Below are 25007 nucleotides of genomic sequence, written 5' to 3' on the forward strand. Positions count from 1 at the left end.
CCGGAAACTGTATAGTGACGCCCGCGATGGCTGAAGTAGCGGGTGTTGCAGCGGAGTCCCTGGCTGGCTGCAGGGCGCGGGCAGCGCGGACGGTGCTAGATCAAGTGGTGCTGCCGGGCGAAGAGCTGCTGCTGCCAGATCAGGAGGACGGAGAAGGCTCAGGAGGTGCAGGGGAGCGACCGCTGCGCCTAAACGCCGCAGCGCGCTCCCGGGGACGCGTCGTGTGCGGCCCAGGCTTGCGGCGCTGCGGCGACCGACTGCTGGTCACCAAGTGCGGCCGGCTCCGTCACAAGGAACCCGGCAGTGGCAGCGGTGGTGGCGTTTACTGGGTGGACTCGCAGCAGAAGCGGGTAAGCTGGGACTCTGGAGGGGTTGTCCGGCTGGGAGAAGGCTGAGGATACTCTTCGGAAGCACGGAAGGGGCCCTGGAGCCTTCCTCTGATAAGGCTAGAGAAGAGCCGCTGGAGTCTTTGTGCTTACTTCTACAACTCCTTTAGAGGGACCGTGAACAACTGGAACGTGGCCCTAGATGGGCGACCAGGCGAGAAAAGACCCTGGGGAATATAAGGGCACATAAGAGGATGAAGACTGAGGCGTGGTCATTGTCTTCAAAACCTTATAGGTCAGGGAGCAGCAGACTTGCCTTTCGGTGTTCCAAAGACTCAAGTTCAATGAGTGGATGTCACAGGGAGTTGTTTCTCTTAGAATAAATAAGAAATTTCACATAGGAAGAAACTAACAACAGAATGACCTTGCTTGGTTGTGGGGACCCTTGTATCACTGCTGCTGCTAAGTGGCTTCAGTCGTGTCCGACTCTGTGCGACCCCAAAGACGGCAGCCTACCAGGCTCCTCCGTCCCTGGGATTCTCCTAGCAAGAATACTGGAGTGGGTTGCCATTTCCTTCTCCAATGCATGAAAGTGAAAGTGAAGTCGCTTAGTCGTGTCCGACTTCTAGGGATCCCAGGGACTGCAGGCTACCAGGTTCCTCCGTCCATGAGATTTTCCAGGCAAGACTACTGGAGTGGGTTGCTATTGCCTTCTCCCCCTGTATCACTGAACTCTTGCAAACCAACTCTAGGGAGTTTCTGATAAGAATTCAGAAGAGATAAGATGATACACTTAAATGAACACTGTTAGAAGCTGGAAATCTGAGAGTTTATCATGTGATTGGTTTTCTTTTAAGGGAGAGTGACATATGATCAGGTTTGTTGTAAGGTTTGTATTGATTTGTAAACATGGATTTTATAATATTTTCTAAATATTTAAATTACAAACATAACAACCGCTGAGGACTTGTTGAAGATGTCTGAAAAATGATTGTCATGTATGGTGGTTCTCTCATTTTTTGTAGTATGTCCCGGTGAAAGGAGACCATGTGATTGGCATAGTGACAGCTAAGTCTGGAGACATATTCAAGGTTGATGTTGGAGGGAGTGAGCCAGCTTCCCTGTCTTACTTGGCATTTGAAGGTGCCACTAAAAGAAACAGACCTAATGTGCAGGTAACAACAGGACCTTTGGTTTCAAAAGTAGCAAATATCCATTTCCTAAACAGTCATATATCCAGAAGGCTACCGGAACTGTCTTATTTTCCTAGTGCTATTGGGTGATCTTGGAGCATCTTTGTAATCACTCCAGGCTTCAAGAGTTCTTTCAGATGCTCCACCTCTGGGACCAAAGCCACATACTTAGTTTACATTTGCTATGTTGGGGGATATTTTCATCTCTGCTGAAAGGTTATATCTGTTATTTGTTATATCCATATACACTGGACAAGAAGTAAGCCAGAGGCTTGGGGAGGAAGGAACAGTGGTGGAAATTGCCATACACTCATCCGTCTTTTCTGGATGTGGGTCCCGGGACTTGTATCTCACAGCTTCAGTTACATCACTGTTTCCCAACAGTCCCATTTTGCAGCTGACAGTAGTCGTCTTGCTACTTCAAGTTTCAGCTTGGGCTTTTCAGGTAGCATGGCCACTCTTCCTGTCCATCCAAGCCAGAAATTTGGAGGTTTCTTTGCCTTTTCTCACTCATCCTTCATGTTGAGTCTCTCTGATTTGCCACATGTGCACCCCTTTATCTCCACTTTGCAAGTTCAGGCCTTGGCTGTCTCTTGATCGGACTTTAAGTCAGTGACCTCCTTAGTAACATCCTGCCTGTACACCTCTGCCCCTTCATCCAGGCTTTTAAGAGCTGACAGCCTCTCATACCCCTTTCTGCAAAAGAAAAAGTTCTTCAAAGCCTACATGTTACTATTTCCAGAGGTCTTCTCTCATCCATAATTATATCTCCATGTGGCCCTGCCTGAATTACACTGAACTATTTAAGAGCACCACTGAATTCATAATCTCTGCTCCTGTACCTTTGTTTATGCTGTTCCCTCTGTCTGGATTGCTTTATCCTCTTCTCAACCTGTGGAACACATTCTGGTCTTTCAAGACCCAGGCTGAGCACCACTAACCCTCTGTAAAAACACCCCTAATTTTCAGTCATTTTTCTTACTGGATTCAGCTGTGAATGAAGTTTGTTTACATATATATCTCCACTGCCCTCTGAAAGTAAATGCTCTAAAAGGCAGAGAATGTTCTTTCTAGTTCCTGAGTCACCAGCAGTTGTTGGTACTTAATGAAACAAGTTTACTCTTCATTTCCATAGTTGGTGTCATTTTGAAGTTCAACTTTTGAGGCTTTTAAAGTAATTATTGTATGGAGAACAGTCAATGAATTACTAATATTCTGTTTTGCTTTGAATAATTTGCATGCCAGGGGTTGTTTCTTCTGTAATCCCCTAAAGCAGTGCTGTGCAATAAAACTTTGTGGTGATGCTAGTGTTTTACATGCACTGAGTATTATGGGAGCCACTAAGTCACACATGGCTATTGAGCATTTCAAATATGGCTAATGCAACTGAAAAATTGCATTTTAAGTACATCGTTTTAATTAAATGTAAGTTTAAACAACTACATGTGAGTAGTGGCTACTGTACTTGACAGTGTAACCCCAGTGGGTACCCTCTGGCTTTGCTGAGGCTCCCAGTCTGGGGATTTTCTGTGAAGGGAAGGGTGAGGGTACAGGCTTTAATTTGCCTTCTTTTAGGACGCAACTCCAGCGGGACTGTGAGAATCCTGGAGTGTAGTCCGTCATTTAGCCACAGAATTGCAGATGAGTGGCGTTGATGCCTATTGAAAACAGCCAATATACTGATGTTTTTTAATTATCATTGTAGGTCGGAGATCTCATCTATGGCCAATTTGTGGTTGCTAATAAAGATATGGAACCAGAGATGGTCTGTATTGACAGCTGTGGACGAGCCAATGGAATGGGTGTGATTGGACAGGATGGTCTGCTTTTTAAAGTCACTTTGGGCTTAATTAGAAAGTAAGTCTGATGCTTTCCAGCTTGCCTGTTGTCTTTTATATTATACCTTCTTAGAAAGCTGACTAATCTTTGGCTGTAACAATGGCTGTATCTCCTCAAAGTTAAAAATCAGTATCCATTTTAGCACAGTTGTAAACTCTTGCATTTAGCCTCATCCTCTCTGTGAATACACAAAATTCAGACATATTTGTCATAGTTTCTGTATTGATATGGAATCTGGACTTCTCTGCTGGTACGTCAGTTGTTCCTTATATATACTCAGGCCAAATGTGAAAACTGGCCTTCCCCCTTCTAAGTTACTTGAATACAGATGCAATTTATTATTGTACAAAATCATCATATTTCTCTTATAATGGGAGCCAAATTAAGCTAGAGTGATGTGACCCTCAGACTTAGGCAGACATTCACAAAAGGCTCCTGCCTTACTGTCCTTTTAATAGTTCCCAGAGGCAGATTCTCTTTGTTAGGTTTAGATCTTTATCTACTCAAAGCTATGCCCTATTAAAGGGCTTTACTCCTAAAGCTGAGGTTCACAGCTATCTTGCATATCTCTCTTTGCTACTTATTTTGCAGATTTGCAGAATTAGTTCAAGACATTTAAAGAAGCATATTATTAACCAAGCAACATTTTATAGTTTGAAAGAATCAACACTTTTCTCCAAGGATTGATTTAATACCAAAGAATAATTTACATGGTCAGGAAAACAAGGTTAAAGTGTTCTTTCAGCACCAGAGACAATAAAAAAGCTACAGTTCTAAAGTCTAGAATTAAGGTGCTCTGACAATGTGAAAGAACTTTATATATTTTTTGTAAAGTTGATGGCATAGGGAGTTTGGTTTCTTTGTAGAGGATAGCCCACCATTGTGACCTCTGGTATACCTGTAAGTTATAAAGCTTCTTGGAAGAAAAAGGGGAGCAGATGTTTTCATGTGCCTTGTTGTTTTGCATTGATGTTGGTGGAGCTCTGAGTAACTGTGGAGAACTGCCCAGAAAAGGAGTCCCCTGAAGTAAAGTCAAGGCACACCCTGCCACATAATAAAGTTTTGTTTTCTTTCCCTTCCTCACCAGGCTGTTAGCTCCAGACTGCGAAATCCTACAAGAAGTGGGAAAACTCTACCCCCTGGAGATAGTATTTGGAATGAATGGAAGAATATGGGTTAAGGCAAAAACCATTCAGCAGACTCTGATTTTGGCAAACATTTTAGAAGCTTGTGAACACATGACAGCAGATCAAAGAAAACAAATCTTCTCCAGACTGGCAGAGAGCTGAAGACCTATGTGGGCTTTTTTATGGCTCAGCTGAACCGAGAGACTGGGTTTCCTGGGAAAAAGGCTTCTCAGGTGAATTCCCCATTAAATCTTCAGGAGACAAGATGTGAATGTACATATTGTCTATTACAGTCCTAAATAAAATGCTTTTATAAAAAAGTTACTGGTTGCCACCCAAATTCTTACAGGTGAGAAAAATCATGAAGCCATGATGTAGTTTTCTGTTTTTTACAATAAAGTTTACTCACAGTTACTGTTACGGTTTATTTGATGTTAACTGTTACTTTGCTAGAGTAAGTGGAAGTGAGCATTAAGATAAAATTATTTTCTGATGGTAAAATATGTTCACCAAAGAAAATACAGAATACGTTAAAAAAATATAAAGCAAACAAAAACCACCTGTAATCCCACTGTTTAGTGGGTGAGTATGTAGCAGCTAACAATTATTGGTTCCAAGTATTTTGCATGGATTAATTCACTTAGTAACTGCAAAGACATTTAACTTTCTAGTTGAAGAAACTGAGGCATGGATTAACTTGGCCTACATTCTCAACTACTATATGTGAATGTATGTTTTTCAAATTGGAACTATAGGATTATACTCTATATACCACTTTATTATATATTTTGTCCACTTCAAACAACATGTAATATATTTTGTGATTGCTATTAAAAATTCAGTAGTTGTATTTCATTTTCATGTTATAGGATATTTTAGATATGTGTAGTTTTTTATTGTTCTATAGATGACACTATGATGAAGGTCTCTGATTCCAAGTCTAGCCAGATCTTACTTTGTTAAAATCATTTCTGGGAAGCCAAACAAACAACTACCTGTGGGTTTTGAAAAAAACAGTAGAGGTTTGTGATGGAGTCAGAGGAAATTTGCATTTTAAGCAAAGCCTTGAAAGGTGAAAATGAAGCCTGCCAGATGATCCAGGTCAGTGGTTCTGTTAAGAGACCTCCCTGAGAATATATCAATATATGATAAGAGTTACAGACCCCTGAAGCCTAGCCATAGGTTCTTTCGGATGACAGAGATTATAGAACACATTCAGTAAGCTGATAAAGATCAAGGAGCATTATGTATTCCTAAAGATGTTTCCCCAAAACTGGGCCATTTGTAAGTAGTAAAAAGACACTGATAAAATGTATCAAGTGATCACAGCTCTTGAGGAACTTAAATTGTGAAGGAGAGGGGACAGAGCAGAAAAGTAACCTTTTGGTTCTTCTAAGATATAGAATACATTCTGAACTTGCTAGCAGCTAAATTAACAAATTTTTACTAGCCCAAACTGGCTAGAGTAACTGAAGCAACTCTACCTGACTAGGACATGAAAAAAATGGACCACTGAGATTTAGGTTACCTAACATACTTGTGTCAGATGCAATGTATTTTCTGTCTCTTCAAGTCAGACTTATAATACTGTGTGCTTTTCAATTTGACCTATTAATCACAAGTATATATGAAGAATCTAGTTGGTACAAAGCTCATAAGGATATAAAGATACTGCCACAAATTGTTACAAGGCTACTATTAGGAAGAGAAAAACACTCATTGCCCATACTCAGAATAGGGGAGACAAAGTAGGAGCTACAGAAAGCAGGGCTGTTAGGACAGGCTGACCTTGCAAAGTCTATAGCATATTACTGAGCTGGGGAAAATCAGCATGTTTGAGATGGCCCGACAAAGTCATGCAACTTTATGATGCCTGTGCAGTGAAAATTTAACTCTTGATAGAACAGATAGAACAATTCTTGATTATTTAAGCTACTCTTACGAGTAGCTATTTCACAAATAGATGTACAGAAGATGAATTAACACATCCAAAGCCATGTAGTCTTAGGGCTAATTTATTGTTAGGTAAATTTTCTAGTCAACATTTATCTGGCACTTCCTGTGAGACAGGCACTATGGGAGATACAAAAGAGCATAAAATGTGGTTCCTCTTCATGCAAGTGAAGAGCCAAGATGTCAAGTAAAGGCAAATGAGTACCACCACCATTCTCTGCTCTGCTCTTTGGTCAAGACAACTCCAGCAACTTCACCTCCTGCAGCTGCCTCCTTAGGCTCTCCATCATTCCACTGAGTTCTGAAGAACATAGCCTTTTCTGGAAGAAACTCCTTTCTTCAATGCTTCAGGCCAGTTTTGAGTCTCAAAGTAAGTAGACAGGATATCAAACACTGTTAGAAGGGTAAACAAAACAAAGGGACCACATAGAGGAAAAAAGAGAATTAGTATATAACTAACAAGGAAAAAAGTATTCTGGAATATTTCAATCAACAAATCTACTCCACCAAATATGGTACCACCACATACGTCTCCTGGGGAGACAGGCAAAGACAAAGGCCCTGCTTGCCTACAAGGATCTCAGCCTACACTGAGAGCTACAGGCCTGTGAATGGACAATGCTGCAGCAGAGAGGAACACAGTACAACGGGAACACAACAGAGGGGCCTGACATGGCCAGGAAGGGGAAGGGAGCAGCCAAGATGCCTGTGAACGGAATCAGGAAGGACAAACAGGAATTCACTGTTCAGTGACAGGCGGAAGGCATGGCATACTAGGACAAAGGAACAATTTCAACCATCTTTAACACAGGTGGGAATCAGGAAGGAAATGCAAAATGCCTCCGAGAGGTCAGGATACATGTCACAAAGTGCATACAATAAAGTCCAAGCACGTTAGTCACAGGGGAGGCTGCTTCAAGGGCCATTTATACTTAAACACAATGTAAAGAAGCAGTAGCATAACTAACATATATTAAGCATGCGCCATGTGAGCAGTACCTTGATTGATGGTCAGTATCTCTGAATGATAGTTCTTCCCATTCTGGCATTTGACCATATATTCCTGGATTGGCAAGCGGGCAGTCTTAACAGAGTGTTCTTGGGCCTTCTGAAATGTCACCTTCTGTAAATCACAAACATTTTTCTTATAAAAATAATACATGAAGTTATTGTCAGTATAATATGCAGCAGAGCAAATTGTGAGAATTCTCATTTACCATTTACATCTGTAATCATAAGTGTATTAAAAAAATAGGAAGAAACTGCAGATAATGAGTATTTCTGGCAAGTAAGAAATGGCTTATGCAGCAATAACTCACTTATTTGGAAGCCATCTATCTGCTAGCTTCTACTTGCTGCTACTTATCAATACAACCAAGAAGGAAGGAAGTAAAAAGAGGCGTATCTGCAGTTACAATATGCATCCAAAAATCCAAACAGTCTAATCAACCAGAGAACACTGCTGGCCTGAACTCAGTAAGATCCAATTCGGGATATCTGGAGTTCTGAAGGAGTTTACAGTCTAGTTTATATTCGCTGAACATTTAAAGATAAAATGATTCCCCTTGAATAAATGTTGTTCTTAGCATATTTCTGTGAAGGAGGAAATGGCAACCCACCCTAGTATTCTTGCATAGAGAATCCTGTGGACGGAGGAGCCTGGTGGGCGCTGTCCACAGGGTTGCAGAGTCAGACACGACTGAAGCGACTTAGCATGCAAGCATGCATTGGAAAAGTAAATGGCAACCCACTCTAGTATTCTTGCCTGGAGAATCCCAGGGACAGAGGAGCCTAGTGGGCTGCTGTCTATGGGGTCACACAGAGTTGGACATGACTGAAGCGACTTGGCATTAGCAGCAGTGAAGAAGCCAAACTCTTAAGTCGCAACCAAAAAGTTCCATACCTTCAACAAATCTTTGTGCCAGTTATTTTTCAGTTTAAATGTTGGTGGAAAATAAAGAGGAGAGTGTGTTACATGTGTGCATCTATATATTACACACTGCTCACTGGCCCTCTAGAACTGTCTGCTTCAAAAAGGGGCTGTCACTCTGCTGTGGGAGACTGCATTTGGCTGTTATGTCTTTTGAATCTAAAATAGCCCCCATGGCCGTATCAGTTTTCATTACACTGACTTCTTTGAAAGTCTGGTCTGGCTGTCTTACAGAATGTCTCACATCCTAGCTCTGTTGATGATTAAATTCAGTTTAAACATTTTCTAGTAAGAATACATCACAGGTGAGATTCCATCGTAAGGAGGTACATGTCACCACTGGTGATTCTGTTTGATCATTTGTTAAGATGGTGAACTCCAGATCACTCCATTGTAAGGGTACACTTTTGCCTTTCTCATCTGTGGGCTGGTACTTTGAGGCCACATGAATAGTTAGTTCCCTCACAACCTTTCTTTCAGTCAATTCCCTGAATCAATGATTACACTGGGAGTGACAAAAGGATGACTTTTCAATTCTATTATTCGTTTCTCACTTATTAGCTGACATTCTTTACAGCCCTCCCCTACCCCTACCTCCTGCCCATATTTTAAGACTATCACTATGGAGTCATGGAACACTGACTTTTTTTTAGAATAAATGCAATAGTTAAATATCATTTGTGTTAAATATGTGTATGTATCTCACACACATATGAAACAATATACTCTCATATATGAAAAAATACATTAATTTAATATGCCCATAAACCCATAAACACATACTTGTGTGGTTACAGAATATATCAAGAGATACACAAGAAAACCATGGCTGCCTCACACTGCAGACATGGGTGACAAAGATGATAGACTTATTTTTCACTGTGCTCCTTTTTATACATTTTAACCATTATATCATTATTTACATCTATAGAATATCCTAATTATTAAGCATAAAAAATTATCTCAACAAATATTTGTATAACAGAAGTGTGTTTCAAAACTCCAACTGTTCTCATAAAATTCAAATTCAACAAAAGAAACCTGGACAACTCTACTGCGGTTGAGATTATGGGTAAGACCTCTGTCAACAGGGAAGATGACCTAAGAAGGAACAAGCTACTCTTTCAACAAAGAACAAATAGCTGGTAATAATGTTGAAAGCCTCCCTGGTAGGAACTTCCCTGGCAGTCCAGTGGTTAAGACTCCCAGCTCCCAATGCAGGGGGCCTGGGTGTGAGCCCTGGTCAGGGCACTAGATCTCACATGCCACAACTAAAGATCTCATGTGCCACAATTAAGATCTGGTACAGCCAACCACTTTAAAACAAGCTCCTTGGTCAAGATCAGAGTAATCCCTACAGAACTGAAGACAAGAAGAGAAGACAGGAATTCAATACGGCTATTTATGTAATTACCAAATATTCCCCACTCTAGTCCGTGACTGGATTCTGTCAGGTATCAGGATTGTTAACATTGGTGATGAGAAGAGAGGGAACTTGGCAAGTAGGAGGGCCAGCCTAGACAGAGTAGGCTCTTTCTTCCTACTCCTTCTGGATTCTTACGCCTTTTGGATGAGATTGCGACAGGGCAGGTACCTCTAAAAGAAAGCTTCACTTTTCAAAATGCAGTTGTCAGGTCTAAAATGTACACTTACCTTCTGAATGCTTTCATCCACAAGTCCACCAAGGATGTAAACTTTGTTTAGATCAACATTTTCAAGAGCTAATGAAAAAACAAACGCCATTAAGATCAATGTTTTATAATTTCTAAATCCAAAGACTGTAAAAGGAAAGAATTATTAATGATAAAAAGTAGAAATTTAATGAAATAGGAAATGAAAAAAGAATAGATTTGCTAACTCCCTGGAAAGTTCAATTAAATAGATAAACCACTGGCATATCTAATCAGATAGGCAGACTCAAATCACCATTAGGGTTCAGAAAGGAGGCAAAATTTCAGAGAAATGTAAAATAATTAGAAGACAGCTAGTGAGATCAACTTAATAAAACTGAAAATTATGTGAAATAGATAATTTTCAGGGAAAAAATATTTATCTAACATTGATCCAAAAAGAGTCAATGCAAGGAGGTGACCAGGAAAGCTCAGGAGGATTACCAAGTAGCTCACAAGTTCCAGCTGAGGATGGAGACCCTAAATCTGTGCAGCTATGTACACAGGGCAGGACAAATACAATGCGTCCAGTGAGGTCTCTATCCGTAAGAGGCGTGCAATCAATGTTCATTCCTCTTTCACCCTGGATACACCATGGGTGGCTTTAACAAATTCCAACACCAGGAATAATGAAATAAAGGGCTAGAAACAATGAATGCATCAAGAACATACCATGTTCTGAGTCAGGAGTCAGGTACACAAGGGTTTCCAGAGGAAATAAACTAAAGCAGTCTTCTTCTGTTCTGTCTAGCTGAAAAATGTAAACAATCCAACGTAGTGTTAACTAGGTTAAGACACAGCCCACACTGCAGCACCCAGTTACAAAATGAGACAGAAAGTGGTAATGAGGCCCTAACAGACACACAGGGAGCATGCCCTGGGACTACAGAGCGCGAATGACACCACCAGGAACGACCTCGTAGTGAAGGGAATGCTGGGACTGGGTTTCTGAAAAGAGGCGAGACTGACACGCATACAAAAGGAAAAGGTATTCAAACTGGAGGGAATTATCTAAGAAAAGCATGAGGACAGGAAACCAAGAGAAGTGAACTGCTTGGGCCTTAGAGTGGATCTGTTTGGTTTCCTCATATACAGGAATCACAAAACATGTACAGAGAAATAAAGCTGGGAATGGCTGCATTATAGGAGGGATATGAAGGTAACAGCACCATGACTGACTGTGCAGCAATGCAAATGGCACTTTTCACACCTGGGGCCTCTGAGGACCTCCCTGGGAAAGGCCACACTACTCAGTCTCAGCTACACGATGCGAACACACAAGGGCACTTTTAGGGTCACTTCTTAGGCACTGATCTGGATTCCTGCCTGTATACCAATGTCTACATTTAAGAGATCCTAAGGAGAGTACTGAAAAGTAACTTAATACTCCCTAAAACTCACCTTAGATCCATATTACTTCCATAAGGATTCTCTCTTCCCCTCAAAACTCATGTTTCCAAATTCTGCACTTTAAGAACAAGGAGTCACGGCATTTCCCTAAAACATTCCTGGAATGCACAGTCTAGTATAAAATACACTAGATACAAAATACAGCCCTAGATACTGGTAATACTAGTTTTCCAATGCAGTGGGAAGGATGAAAATTTTTAAAGGTAAGAACTGATGAGAGGTTGGGAGAATGGCATTCTAACATGTATACTATCATGCAAGAATCGAATTGCCAGTCTATGTCTGACGCAGGATACAGCATGCTTGGGGCTGGTGCATGGGGATGACCCAGAGAGATGTTATGGGGAGGGAGGTGGGAGGGGGGTTCATGTATGGGAACGCATATAAGAATTAAATATTTTAAAATTAAAAAAATATATATATATATAAACTTTTAAGACTGTAATAGTGAAAATATATAAATTATATAAAATTTTTTTACATCAAAATATGAATAAGTTAAAAAAACTTACTATTATCCCCTCCAACCTACTTTTCAAATGACAATTCAAATAATATGCAAAATAAGGCTTACCAGATAACTGGAAAATCCATCATTCATCCTCAAACACTCTTCATACAGGGGGCTGTCTGTGGTGAACCCAGTGAGGTAGATCCAAAATGGCCTGTCAGCTTTCTTATTGGAACCATACAACCTTCGGATCTGTCCAGCCAGTCTACTTAATTCCTTCAAAGAAGTAAGGATAACTTAGGGTAGTAACATGCCCACTCTTCCTAAATTCATTATCAACAAATGGTTGCTGAGTAAGTTCACTGAATATGACTCTGGGAAAGCTCATGAAATACAATGGCCCCTTTTACTCCACAAGTGAGTACATGTATGTAGGCACTTGTGTTACATCCCATGGCATCATACCTTATAGATGAAAGTTAAGGTAGTGATACCAGCCCAGAAATAGTCAGTTAATGAAAAAACTAAGACCTCTCCCTCCTTCTGGACTGGCTAATACATACATGTATATACATACATGCATGTATATACATACATGCATGTATATACATATATATATATATTTCTTTTAGCTTTTAAAAAAACTTCTATTAAAGTATAGCTGACGACCAATGTTGTATTAAGTTTCAGGTGTACAGCAAAGTGAATCATTTCTACATAAACCCACTCTTTTTTAGCCTCTTTTCCCGTATAGGCCATTACAAGGTATTGAGTAGAGTTCCCTATGCTATACAGTAGGTCCTTGCTGCTGCTGCTGCTGCTGCTGCTAAGTCGCTTCAGTCATGTCCGACTCTGTGACCCCACAGACGGCAGCCCACCAGGCTCCCCTGTCCCTGGGATTCTCCAGGCAAGAACACTGGAGTGGGCTGCCATTTCCTTCTCCAATGCATGAAAGTGAAAAGTGAAAGTGAAGTCGCTCAGTCGTGTCCGACTCTTAGCGACCCCTGGACTGTAGCCTACCAGGGTCCTCCATCCATGGGATTTTCCAGGCAAGAGTACTGGAGTGGGGTGCCACTGCCTTCTCCAACAGTAGGTCCTTATTAGTTATCTATTTTATACATAGTAGTGTGTATATGTCAATTCCAATCTCCCAATTTATCCTTGCCCCTCCCTTTCCCCCATAGTAACCATAAGTTTGTTTTCTGTATTTGTAACTCTATTTCTCTTTTAGCTTTTATCAAAAAGCTTACCATGTGATATTTACTATTTATTAAAAAGAGGTTAGATTACTGTATAGGCATTTTTATACTCCATCAGGTAAACTTGGCACATTCTCCCTAACTCCAGGAAATGTCATAGGTTTGGAGTTTTTAACTTTCCATCCTGATTCAGAGATACAACCCTTATAGAAAGGTAATTTCACAATCTGGCCTGACTTGGTTCAGTACAGGAAAAAATAAAAACATACACAAAAAAACCTTAGGCTTTGATTTAATCTGATACCTCAATGAATACAAACAGAAAATTCTTGGTTGACCTTTTCTGTGGGCTATAGTTAGAGGTTTCCTGGAAGAATCTCAGATCCTAATTTCTCTGAAAAACATGCAGACACTAGCACGTACAACAGGGACGATGGGAAACAAAGATGTGTTTTACGGTATAAGGCCCAAAATCAGGGTCCAACATTGTGCGCCACTTTGTTATCTGGTGAAAATGAGAGGGCTTTGAAGGGCTGAGCTGCAAGTGCCTCTCCAAATTCTGCTCCCACTGATAAGGTGCGAAAGCTAAACAATTCTTTTTTATCAAAGGGATTCCTCTGATGAAGGGTTCCCGCTTATCCCTGAATGCATGCATGTGTGCTATGTCGCTTCTGTCATGTTTGATTAGTTGCGACACCATGGACTGTGTTGCAGGCTCCTCTGTCCATGGGATTCTCCAGGCAAGAAAACTGGAGTGGGTTGCCATGCCCTCTTCCAGGGCATCTTAATGGGTTTCAATGCTCCTGCCAGCCCACAGCAGTATTCCAACAAACCAATCAATTTTCCTGCAGAAACCTATAAAGTCTGCCCCCTACGACCGCTGGCTATTTATTCTGTTCCCAAACGCAATCCCATGTGGCCCGAATGGTGTGCGGTGTCATGCTCCTTGCTGGATGAGTACATTTGACCAATAAACTGTACCAATCTATCTGTCTGGTGTGGAGTGTTGTGTGTTGAGCCAGCCCCAGAATCCTAGGGTGAAAAGCCATCCTTCACCAACAGGGCTTTACAAAACACCTACAGTGTAGAAAGACCTCCCACCAGGTAATCTCCCCACAACATGCAACCAGGCAAACATTCCTCTCCCTAGCAGAAAGCCAAAGATTTCTCTGGAGAATTACACCTGAAAGGCTCCTTCTAGACTTGGGATACCATGAACACAGTGGCAAATGTGTTGGGTTTAAAACAGAATATAAGGTAAAAAATTTTAAACTAAACCAGAGGATGTCTGTTCTCTTCTTATTTACAATAGCCATCTTGGAACTGAGTAGCCATGTGTAACAAACTAACCACATTTGCTGGATTGCTAGAGAATCCTAGAAACTGGAGCTGGTCATGCTCTTTGGAAAAGCTGCTCCCACCTCAACCTCTCTCATGTGAGCAGACATTCAGAGTTCAGTGGATGCTTTACCTTCTTAGACATGTGGTTAGTCATACTCAAATCGATACAGAGTCTTGGGCCTGAGTGCTTGGCTTCCAAAAGTCTTTCCTTGATTAGGGATCTCAGAAAACGTTTGCTGTGCTGGGGGTAGATGCCTAGGGTAAGAAATACCAGAAAGGAATAAAAGTGGAAAAGCAGAAAAATGTTATTCAGTAAGAACTAAATCTCCCCAGCCAACTGAGTATTTTTTTCATAAAAAGAGAAACTGGAAGCTCATACAAGGTATTCATTCGTTAGGCAGTGTAGGTGTAGCAGAACAGTGAAGTCAGTGCTCTGAACACACTACTGGATCTAAGTCAGAGTTCAGTTTGTTCAGTTATTACCTATATGATCTTGGGCATGTTATTTAACTGCTTTGAGCTTCAATCTCTTTGCCGAGAAAATGAGGATAATAAAAGTCCTTACCCCTTACGGTAAACCAGAAAAAATTCTTGGCAATGAACCTAGCACACAGTCCTGCATAAACATTAGCTGTTGTTAGCATCATTCCTTCTGCTTCTGCGCTTATAAACACATACATGCACTAGACTGCTTATATCTGAAAGTGAAAGTGAAGTCGCCCAGTTATGTCCGAATCTTTGCGACCCCGTGGACTGTGGCCCACCCAGCCCCTCCGCCCATGGGATTCTCCAGGCAAGAATACTGGAGTGGGTTGCCATTTCCTTCTCCAGGGGATCTTCCCAACTCAGGGATCGAACCCAGGTCTCCCGCATTGCAGGCAGATGCTTTAACCTCTGAGCCACAGGCAGTCTCAAATTTTGCTTTCTTTGATACTCTGATTCCCAACAAAATAGAACAATAGGTCATATCTCCCACATGTCTTTATTTAAAAACAATATCTCTACTCTTCCAGGAACAAGCAGATACCAGTTTGCTAAGAAATAAATATACTAATAATTACACTAACAATCGAATTTGCTGTTACCTGAATTTTCTACACGGTTGGCTTTTCGTCTTTCTTTTTCTTGTTTTCTTTTACTCTTCTTTGCCGCAACTATCTTTTCCCAGTGTCTCTGCTTTCTTTGGACATTTTTCTTATGTTATCCAGAAAACAAAATTGTTTGAGAACTTCATAAACACCAAAAAGGAAAATGAATATTAGAAATAGTTACTTATTTATTTTTCAAATTTAGATATAGGGTTAGGAGAGAAAAACAGTGTTAGTCTTAAAAACAAAAATGGACTAGATTGTGTTTAGAGAAAGCAGAACCCCAGAAAAGAGAAGTGGCATGCCCAAGGTCACGGTAAATTTATTAGGAACAGGGTTGAGATTTCCTGACCTTTCTGAGGTATACAAAGATTCCTCTTGAACTTAATTTACTTTTTCTATGATCCAAATAAAATTAAACCTTAAACCAGGTAACATGAAACTCATCCCTTGGAATACACCTAACTCATTCCCAATCTTCTCGTTACCAGGCTCCATCCTTGAAATAGGGGCCTCTGGGACATTCCATCATCTCAAAGCCTGTGACCAGGCAATTCGTTCCACTCACCGAGCACCAAGCCACACTGCCTGTGGGCAGGGTCTCTTGCCCCCAGTGCTCACACCCCACATCAATCTGTAGAAGCTGGAAGCTCTCAGAGACGCCATCTTCACCTGGGTCGTCTAGAGTGATCTCGAGCTCCTGCAGCACCTGTGACTCTGTCTTCTGAGCACTCCCTTCCAATTTCCAGTCCATGAGCTTAGTCCTCTGTCCTCGTCACCCAGATTGGAAAAAGGAACTGTTATACTTGCAGAAGTATTTCCCTATATCCAAATGACAAATAGTGTTAAAGTGTGTAAAATACTAACACAGAGAAAAGCATGTGTGTCTTCTAGAGACATATGTAAGCACAGAAACCTTTTAGTAGTATGGAAGCCAAATTTGCTCTTTAGAAGATAGGCATGACCCCTGACACCTCCAAGCAATAATTATTCACTGCTGCAGTGACATCAGTTCATTTATTGTGTTCTTTGGAATGCATGCATGAGCTGAGGGTGAGACAGAGATGGTAAAACCTACCTATCCCATTACGTTTCCATTTATTTTCAAAACCATTCTTTTAGCAAATATTTACTAAGCACCTATGCTATGCAAAGTCCTGTACTAGAAACATCCTGGAAGGTTTAGAGCCGGCCAAAAATTATGGTAAAGAGCAGCCCAAATCCCACCAACCAAGGATTCTAAGCTGCTGGTGATGTATCAGAATTCACTTTTCAAATCTACATATTCCCTCCTCTGACTTATATATTACTGCAGCAGAAAGCCATAGTCATAGAGGAAATGGGTAATATCCATCAGAAGAGCAGAGGTAGAAAAACACGAAGAATCATTGTTACAGCACATGTAGCTAGTGTAATAACTTCAAAGTGGTGTTCAAAATCCCTGAGGAAGATACGTAAAAGAAGTGTTCTAGTCTACAGCCAAGTGGCAGACTAAGAATGGTATAACCTTTGCTCATGGCTACTCCTCTGAGTCCAGTGTGCTACCAACATAACAGGAAACATGTATCTTTGAAAAAGTAAATCTCTGTAACGATCCACTGAAATTAAAATGGAGTAAGAGTTCAGGCAGACAAAAATGGAATTGGGTGGCCACTGAAGATGTGGTCTGAGGCAAGTCTCTGCACCACTGAGAACTTGAACTTTCTTTGAACTATACCAGACCCCCAAGGACACTATCAGTCATATTCAGAATAACACCAGCCAGCTGCAACCCTACAGTCTCAAGATCTCCTTTCATAACTATGCAACCATTTCAGACCTTAACCAATCCTTACTAATAAGCACCCTTATTTCTTGCCAGCTCCAATTACAATTCATGATAAGTAACTCATGTAACTAACTGTAACCTTGCAGTTTTTACCTTTATATGGTTTTCCCATTTTGTCGTCTGGTGGAACACACTTCAAACGTTTCCTGAATTTATGTCTCCCATGCTACACTCCTCGATTTGGCTAGAATAAAACTCTCTTCTATTCCTATTATAGATTGCTTATTGATTATTTTCTTGAACACTTACAATGGCCTACACTGTTCATGATCATCTATTGTTGTCTGAACTATCTGGTCCACTTGCTGTTGCTGTTTCTTAAATATACCAAGGATATAGCACCTTAGGGTCTTTGCACTTGCTGTTTTTTCTACCTCAATCCTCTTCCCCTGGATAATTATACGACTACTACCTTCCTCACTACATTCCAATCTTCCCTATCCAACATGGCACACATCTTCCTTATTTTTTGGTCTGAACGTCCCCACTCCTATAAATGTTATGTTTGTATTGTTCACTATATCCTCTATGCCTGGAAACACGCGTCGTACGTAACAGACGCTCAATAAAGAATTGCTGAATTCATAAATCCTTCACTCCACCCCATCTCTGAGTTGACGGAGCCCTCAGAACTTTTCAAACCCATATTTCACCTGATGAATATATCTCTGGGCGCTAAGTAATGCACCAGCCTCTGTACTCTTCTCTTAGCTTTTCATTCTAGGTTTTAGCTACCAAAGCCGGCTCCTCCTCCGGCACCTTCAGCATTAGAACACCCTGACCCCAAGCTCCAGGGTACCCCGACAGAGGCCCCGTATGGCCCATAGGCTGCGAAAGCGACGGGAAGCAGAAAGGAACAGCATCAAGAGTCTGGGGTCACACAAGTGCAGGGCGAGCGCCTGCTTACCAGGCTTCTGCCACACGGTCAAACGAGGCTGCAATCGGACGCCGGACCCTCATCCCGATCCCTCCCGCCAACAAATACCCAACGTACCTGAACCAGTCTCTCTCGCGGCGGAAGCGGCACTCACCAAGTCCCGCCTCCAACACCACTTCCGGTTCCCTCTCCGAGTAGCATTCTGGGAGCTGTCGTTTTCAGCCTGGCTGGTCGGGGTGCGGCCAAGGCTTGGGCTTAGGCTGCCAAGCGCTCGGTGGTAGTAAGGAGTTGCGTCCCGCTACCAGGTTCCTGCGCCTCGCTGAGCCTCGATTTCCTTGCCTGTTCGCTGGGGATACAATCCCAACAGCTTGCCTACCGCCTAGCGCTGCTGCAGATGACCAGGCGCTTTGATGGCTGTTAAGGTCTGAACACGGCGAAACTGGACTGAAACCAGACGTGAACCTCCCCTCAAATGGCATCCTGGGGACCTTGCCTTCCCTTGGGCTCTCTTCGCTCCCCCATAACCAGCAGAGCCCTCGGGATGACACAGTTCCCCTCACCACAATCTGGTCATCCAGGATAACAGATATCCTGGCTTGGGCAAATCACAAATGAATCTAGCCTCTGGCCACTCTTCCTCCTTGATCTCATCTCACAAATCCACGGGGAAAATGACTCTCGAAGACCTAAAATGTCTTGTCCAAGCGTTGGCCTGATAAAAACTATCAGCCACTCTTATTCCTTCAGCCTTAGATGTCTCATCCTTTTGAGAGACCCTACCCTGAATGAGCCTGAAATATCTACTGTCCAAGAAACCACAGCCTTGTTGGATTTGTGCTTGGCCCCACAGTTTTCCTCTTTTCTTTCCACAACTTCTCCAGCACCTCCCACTCCCAGTCCATGCCTTAATCCATCCTTTATCTGCCAGTGGAACAACTTGTAAAATACTGAAACCAAACATGATTTCCTCCCCCAGAAGGCTTTTTTCTGAAACCCAGCTCTAAAGTCTCTTCTTTGCTCAGAAGTTGGCCTTGGCTTTGTACTCAGCAGCACTTGAAAATTGGCTAAAATGGTCTTCAGTGGCTCCCACCACACCTACCAACTCATGCACCTTGCACTCAGCTGTACCGAACACCTTTCCTGTGAGCTGGTGACCACTTCCCTACAGAAAAGAGCACCCAGCTGGTGTCATTGCCCACTCTGCTCCACCCCCATCCATTTACCAGATGATTATGGGTGTCCCTTACTCCCTCTCAGTGGTTTCCCTTTGTGCTTGAAGGTTAAATCTAATCTTCCTAAGACCTTGCACAGTTTGGTTCCTGGATACCCTTCCAACTTTATCTTTCACTCTTCTTCCAGCTTGCTGTGTTCCAATCACACCCATCTTCTTGAAATGATTAAAACACACCAAATGTTTCAATGATTTGAACAGTACTTTGCAAGTACTGTTCCCTTTTCTCTCACTTTTTAAATGCCTGGCTCCTTCTCACACTTTTGGTTTCAGCTTAAACCTTCCCTCCTCAGAGAGGCCTTTACTGATCCCCGCTAGGGAAGATAAGCTCATCCCAGCCCCATCTTGACACTCTTCATTTTCTTTATTTCACCTTCACCTCTCAGAAATCTTTTTTTCTGTCTTCCTTGATAATACATCTATCATGCAAATGATTATATTCCCAGTGGCACTGCACAGTAAATATTCATCAACAGGATAAACAAATGAGTGATTTTTCACCTTTCCTGAGAATAATTTACCTTCCTCTCTGCTAAACCCAGGACCTGACACACAGTATCTACTCAACAAATACTTCTTGACATACTGGTTCTAATCAGTGCTGCTTCCTACAGGAAGCCTTCCCTGATCACCAGGATTCAAGACCTGTTTGTATTGAAGTCCTGAGCTCCTTCCCTAAGCTTGTGAATACATGGATTGTGTTCATATAAATTAGTCATGTAGCTCTTCATATCCTGAGCTCCTTCCCTAAGCTTGTGAATACATGGATTGTGTCCATATAAATTAGTCATGTAGCTCTTCATAGATGTCTCCTTGTTAAAGTATTCAAGTCCTGTTTAAAATCATAACAATTTTTATTATTTCAGTGTCCTGTTGTTCCTACCTTTCACGGTCATGAAACCACTTCAGATCTGTTCTCAAGAGCCTTATTTAAATTTTGTTCAAAGTATTCTGTGAAAAGAAACAGCCCTCTAAGAAAATAAATCTTGTCCTGGCACAAGTACTGATTAACTGGTTACTAGTTAACAAGTAACTGATAACAGGTGATGGGAAGATCTCCTCTCTTCTCCCCAAATACTGCTTTCCTTCTGATCGGCAAGAGCTTGGGTATGTCACTTAACACCCCCACCTTTGCTCTGCTTTTGCTGGGTGAAGGAGAGGAATTAGGGAGCCTCAGAGGAGAGGACGCACTTAGCTCACAAATAATCAGGAGCCCCACAGGGGTTTGAATAAACTCTGATAGCCCAAAGTCAGTGTCTAAATTATCTTTGGCCTGGACAGAGAAGTCGGGGGGAAAGGCATCCCAAGGGTATCTAGAAATCAGTTTTCCTGGAAACAAAATGCAGGAAAGGATTTCAGATGGGGAGAAGCAACCATAAACTTTGGGGATGATTACTAACTTTTATTGACCATTTACTAGTTTCTACCATGCAAAGCAGGCACTATTAATATCTCCAATATTCAGAATAGAAAACCAAAGCACGGACAAGTTAGGTAGCCATATCCAACCAAAGTCCCACCAAGATTAATAGGGATTAACTGGCTCAACTGGAATTAGTGAGAAAGGTACTGGATATATTTATTTTGCTCTAATATTAGTCTTTAAAAGGCAAATCTAGTTCAGGATTTTAATATTTGCCTTTTTAGCTATTTTAAATGGATAGAAGTGACCTAAGTGAAGTGAAAGTCACTCAGTCGTGTCTGACTCTTTGCAACCCTATGGGCCATACAGTCCATGGAATTCTCCAGGCCATAATGGAGTGGATAGCTTTTTCCTTCCCCAGGGGATCTTCCCAACCCAGGGATCAAATCCAGGTCTCCTGCATTGCAGGCAGATTCTTTACCAGCTGCGCCACAAGGGAAGCCCAAGAATACTGGAGTGGATAGCCTGTCCCTTTTCCAGCAGATCTTCCTGATCCAGGCATTGCAGGCTGATTCTTTACCAACTGAGCTGTCTGCTGCTGCTGCTGCTGCTGCTAAGTCGCTTCAGTCGTGTCCGACTCCGCGCGACCCCATAGACGGCTTCCCACCATGCTGGGAAGCCCTATATCGGATAGAGGGAACAGTCAATTTCAGGTAAAGCACAGAGCTCTCCTGGCTGCGGGGGCTATGTAACCAAGGTGCTTACTGCCACCTAGTGACAACCTATGCTCATTGCAGTGAGGCCACCAAGAATATCAGGCCTCCGGGTAGAGGTGCTGCAAACCCTAACTTGTGAAGGTAGAATCTATCAGATATCACAGGTATTCACTCCTGTTTGCAGAGGCTACTGCCAAATCAGTGTGCTGGGAGAGGTTAAAACGATTTTTCAGCGACTCCACCTTCCTCCCCTATCCCTGCCTTATTGGGACAGAATGTGACTTCTTGCTTCCACACTCGCAGAGTATGCTCCTCCTAGGGTACACACATCACTGAAGGCAATCTGCTTATCTGTATCCACCCAGAGGGGCTGTGAGCATCCTGGCCAGGGGCAGGGACTTGTCTTACTCATCTTTATGAATAAGATCCTAGTACACGCCCTGACTAGAGGAGGTATCCAGTGAATGTTTGTTGAATGAATAAGAGTGAATGCTTTTGACCCAAACTTGTCATCACTTTGTAGAATTCAGGCAAAGATTAAGCAGTAGTTTATTTGAATACTTTAAATAGTAAACATTTGAGAGGGGTGGGTAGAAGAATGGTAGACACCGCTCAGTGAAGTGTCCAGGGCAGAGCAGGGGGCCGGGGCGACTGGCCTGCTCACAGGGCAGCGGAGGCCCGGAACTTCTGGGTCAAACAGAACACGGAGGCCGTGAGGGCCGTGCACTGACGGGCCAAGAGTTTCACACTCAGGTCATGGTAACCTCTCTCACAGGTCAGCTTAGCGGCCTCCACAAACTGATGGTAGGTGTACACCACATCCCTCAGGTTCCCCGCTGCCTCCCTGTGGCGGGTGGAGCAGCGGCTGCAGTCTGTAAGCTGGAAGCACAGGCCGGCCAGCTGGACCAGGTGCTGGAAGGTGTCCCACACAGCACTCTGCATCTCCTCCGGGGTCTGGTCCACTCTGATCACGTGCTGACAGCTCGACAGGAGCTTTTGGGAGCCCATGCAGAGGCGGCTCCGGCTTTCAGAAAAGTGCCAGGTGCACTTCTCGGGGGGGTGTTTATTCCCATTCCCCCAGGAAGCTTCCAAAATGTCCTGTAATTCCAGCAAGCTCTCCATGAGTTGGATGAAGCCATCAGGGATGCTGGCGGGGGCAGCTTTCAGCTGTCTTAGAGCCCTGGAGCAGTACTCTGGCCAGATGTGGCTGTTCCTCGATGGGAGCTCGGCGCTGCAGCTGTGGGCCCGGGCAGGCCTCCAGGGCAAGGCCAGCCGGTTTCCTGCAGAGGGTGGTGAGGTGAGGGGGGCTGCAGGACATGCTTCCAAGTCTCTGTCTTCCTCCTCTGTCTCTGGCTGCAGGCCAGGGAAGCACGTGGCATAGGAGAACTGGCAGCTGCACTGCTCCATGCCCATCCTGGGGGCCACTGTCTCATTCACACCTGCAAACCCCAAAGATGGGGCTGTCCTGAAACTGTCAGAACCTTTAGGATAGCTCTCTGGGGTAAAGCACAGAAAAGACTTCTCAGCAGGACGGCAGATGCTAGGCCTTTTGCCTTTGCTTTCTGACACCGAAAAACTGTTTGAACCTTCTAAGTGGGGCTCCTCTTGGGGACACGGTAGTGGCTCCGGCAGAGAAGGCCCTGGATTCAAAGAGACGTGCTGGGGAATGTCTCCAGGGGTGGTGTCTTCCCCTGTCACATGATTAGATGGCTCTGCCTTGCCTTCCTCTAGAGAGAAGGCTGATGAAATAGTCTGGTCCCTAAGCAAGAAATCTGAACTAAAATCCAACTCTACCAATAGTTTTTGTTCTTGGGCCTGGCAGTCTTGACCCGGGATCTCTCTGCTTTGTCCTTGGGGTTCTGTAGGGGAACTTAGTGGGGTCTGCTCAGTCCCTGTAACAGGAGTCTCCAAGAAGAGGGAGGCTACCATGCCACCAGCTGGAGCACTGGCACCAGTAGTCTGTGGAAGAACAGCCAACCCATCAACCTTGGGGTCGCCTGGATCCTTCCCAGACTCATCATGAAATAAGCTGGTGTCATTTTTGTTTGTAACTTCTCTACCATGTTCCAGAGATAGTTGTCCTTGTTGCTCCTCCTTTGCAGGGAAAGAAGCCATCATCTCTTCTGGATTTATTCCACAGTCATCACTTTTAGGTCCGTCTCGAGAAGACAACAAAGGCTCTGTGTCCTGGGGGGCAGTTTCTGGCATAGGATTTATAAACAGAGATCCCAATCCTGTTTCCACCTGAACTCCTCCCAGCTCCAGTGTGTCTCCTTGAGCAATAGTATGTGGCCCTGGGCTGACGGTCAGGCAGACTCTGTCTGGGTTCACATCAGCACTGGAGAGGGACGAGGTGCTGTTCCCAAGCTCCAGGGTGAGTTCTTGGGGGGCACTGCCATTTAAGTCTTGAAATGGAGAAAAGATCTGGGGAGGCCCTGCCTGAGTGGTATCTGGGCCAGATGAGCCTGGGTTGAGACCGTGAGGGGTGTTTGCTGGGGAACTGGCAACACTGGAGGTCAGAGGGGCAATCCCAGAATTCTCTTTATGGTTAGGGTCAATCCGGAGGCGAATCGCAGAAATAGATGACACTCGAGAGTCGATGACAGATTTGGTTTCCATGGTTTCTGGCTCCATCTCCATGGCCCGGGAGGCTGGGTTTTTGCTCTTGGTCTCCCTCAGGGGAGTCAGCAGCCCCAGGGCCTTGGTCTCCAGGACGCCAGGCTCACCCTGTACGTCTTGCAGCGAGGACACGGTTGGGGAGGGCGCACCGAGGGCCAGGTAGGGCTCCCGGTCATAGTAGCACACGTCGTCCACACTCTCCAGGGAAGCTGACGGCACCAGGGGAAATGAGACCTGACAGGTGTGGTCGGTCTGCAGGAAAGACCTTCTTTTCCTCAGGGTCTTGGCATACTTCTTCACCCCTCCCCTTCTGCTTGGCTCTCTCCCACCTGGCCCAGGATTCAGGCTGACCTCAGGGCTGCAGGGGCTGGCCTCATTCTGTGATCCTGTGGCACTGGTTTCTACAGCAGAAGCAACTCTGAGCCCTGAGAATCAAGAAAGGAAAAAGAAGATGAAAAGCAGAATAACAAAGAGATGTGTAGATCTTGGGCTCAGGACGCAGGATGGCCTAGGTTTGAATCCTGGCTGGGCCTTGTAACCTGGGGCATGTTAAACCTTGAGCTCCTCAGTTTCCTCTTCTGAAAGATGGGGATGAGCACTGTGGTAGATGTGTTTTGATTCCAGGTTGCCCAACATCCATTGCCTTGTCTTTTGGTCAACTTCCTTTCAGGGGATGACATCCCTCCAACAATTATAGGCTGCTGAAATTATTAATGAAGGAGCCCTATTTGTATCAGCCAAGTGGTCAGAGGTATGAGCTAGAAAGTCAGTCACAAAATTTCCTAAAATTTCAAACTCAAACACATTCATAGAAAAAAAAAAACAAACCAGTACAACCCATTCTTT

General features: G+C 43.4%; 3 protein-coding genes across 7 annotated transcripts in view; 1 reads left to right on the top strand and 2 right to left on the bottom strand.

Annotated features, from left to right (window-relative positions):
• The first annotated feature begins 11 nt into the window (after window positions 1-11).
• On the top strand, window positions 12-4809 carry EXOSC3 (exosome component 3). 2 transcript variants are annotated; one of them, XM_004004241.5, is made up of 4 exons: window positions 12-350; window positions 1352-1501; window positions 3225-3376; window positions 4446-4809. In XM_004004241.5, the coding sequence occupies exons 1-4, from the start codon at window positions 27-29 to the stop codon at window positions 4645-4647; spliced, it is 828 nt and encodes a 275-aa protein (XP_004004290.2). In that variant the 5' UTR covers window positions 12-26; the 3' UTR covers window positions 4648-4809. The 2 variants fall into 2 exon arrangements, with proteins under 2 accessions (XP_004004290.2, XP_042099166.1); XM_042243232.1 differs by lacking the exon at window positions 1352-1501.
• Window positions 4029-18384, bottom strand: TRMT10B (tRNA methyltransferase 10B). Of its 2 annotated transcripts, none has more exons than XM_004004242.6 (9): window positions 18350-18384; window positions 16096-16349; window positions 15525-15633; window positions 14570-14694; window positions 12023-12175; window positions 10711-10789; window positions 10022-10089; window positions 7438-7561; window positions 4029-6831 (listed from the first exon to the last, which is right to left on the bottom strand). In XM_004004242.6, the coding sequence occupies exons 2-9, from the start codon at window positions 16279-16281 to the stop codon at window positions 6725-6727; spliced, it is 951 nt and encodes a 316-aa protein (XP_004004291.1). In that variant the 5' UTR covers window positions 16282-16349; window positions 18350-18384; the 3' UTR covers window positions 4029-6724. The 2 variants fall into 2 exon arrangements, with proteins under 2 accessions (XP_004004291.1, XP_011976214.1); XM_012120824.4 differs by having other exon boundaries at window positions 18263-18384.
• Window positions 18385-22074: 3690 nt separating this feature from the next.
• The window catches only part of FRMPD1 (FERM and PDZ domain containing 1), a 158305-nt gene continuing 155372 nt past the window's right edge, over window positions 22075-25007 (bottom strand). For all 3 annotated transcript variants that reach the window (XM_042243233.2, XM_027964407.3, XM_042243234.2), the window contains one exon: window positions 22075-24586. In XM_042243233.2, coding sequence (XP_042099167.1) covers window positions 22203-24586 — 2384 coding nt within the window. In that variant the 3' untranslated portion in view covers window positions 22075-22202. The remainder of the gene's footprint in view (window positions 24587-25007) is intronic.

This window comes from Ovis aries, chromosome 2 (assembly GCF_016772045.2).
Source record: "Ovis aries strain OAR_USU_Benz2616 breed Rambouillet chromosome 2, ARS-UI_Ramb_v3.0, whole genome shotgun sequence".
Lineage (NCBI taxonomy): Eukaryota > Metazoa > Chordata > Mammalia > Artiodactyla > Bovidae > Ovis > Ovis aries.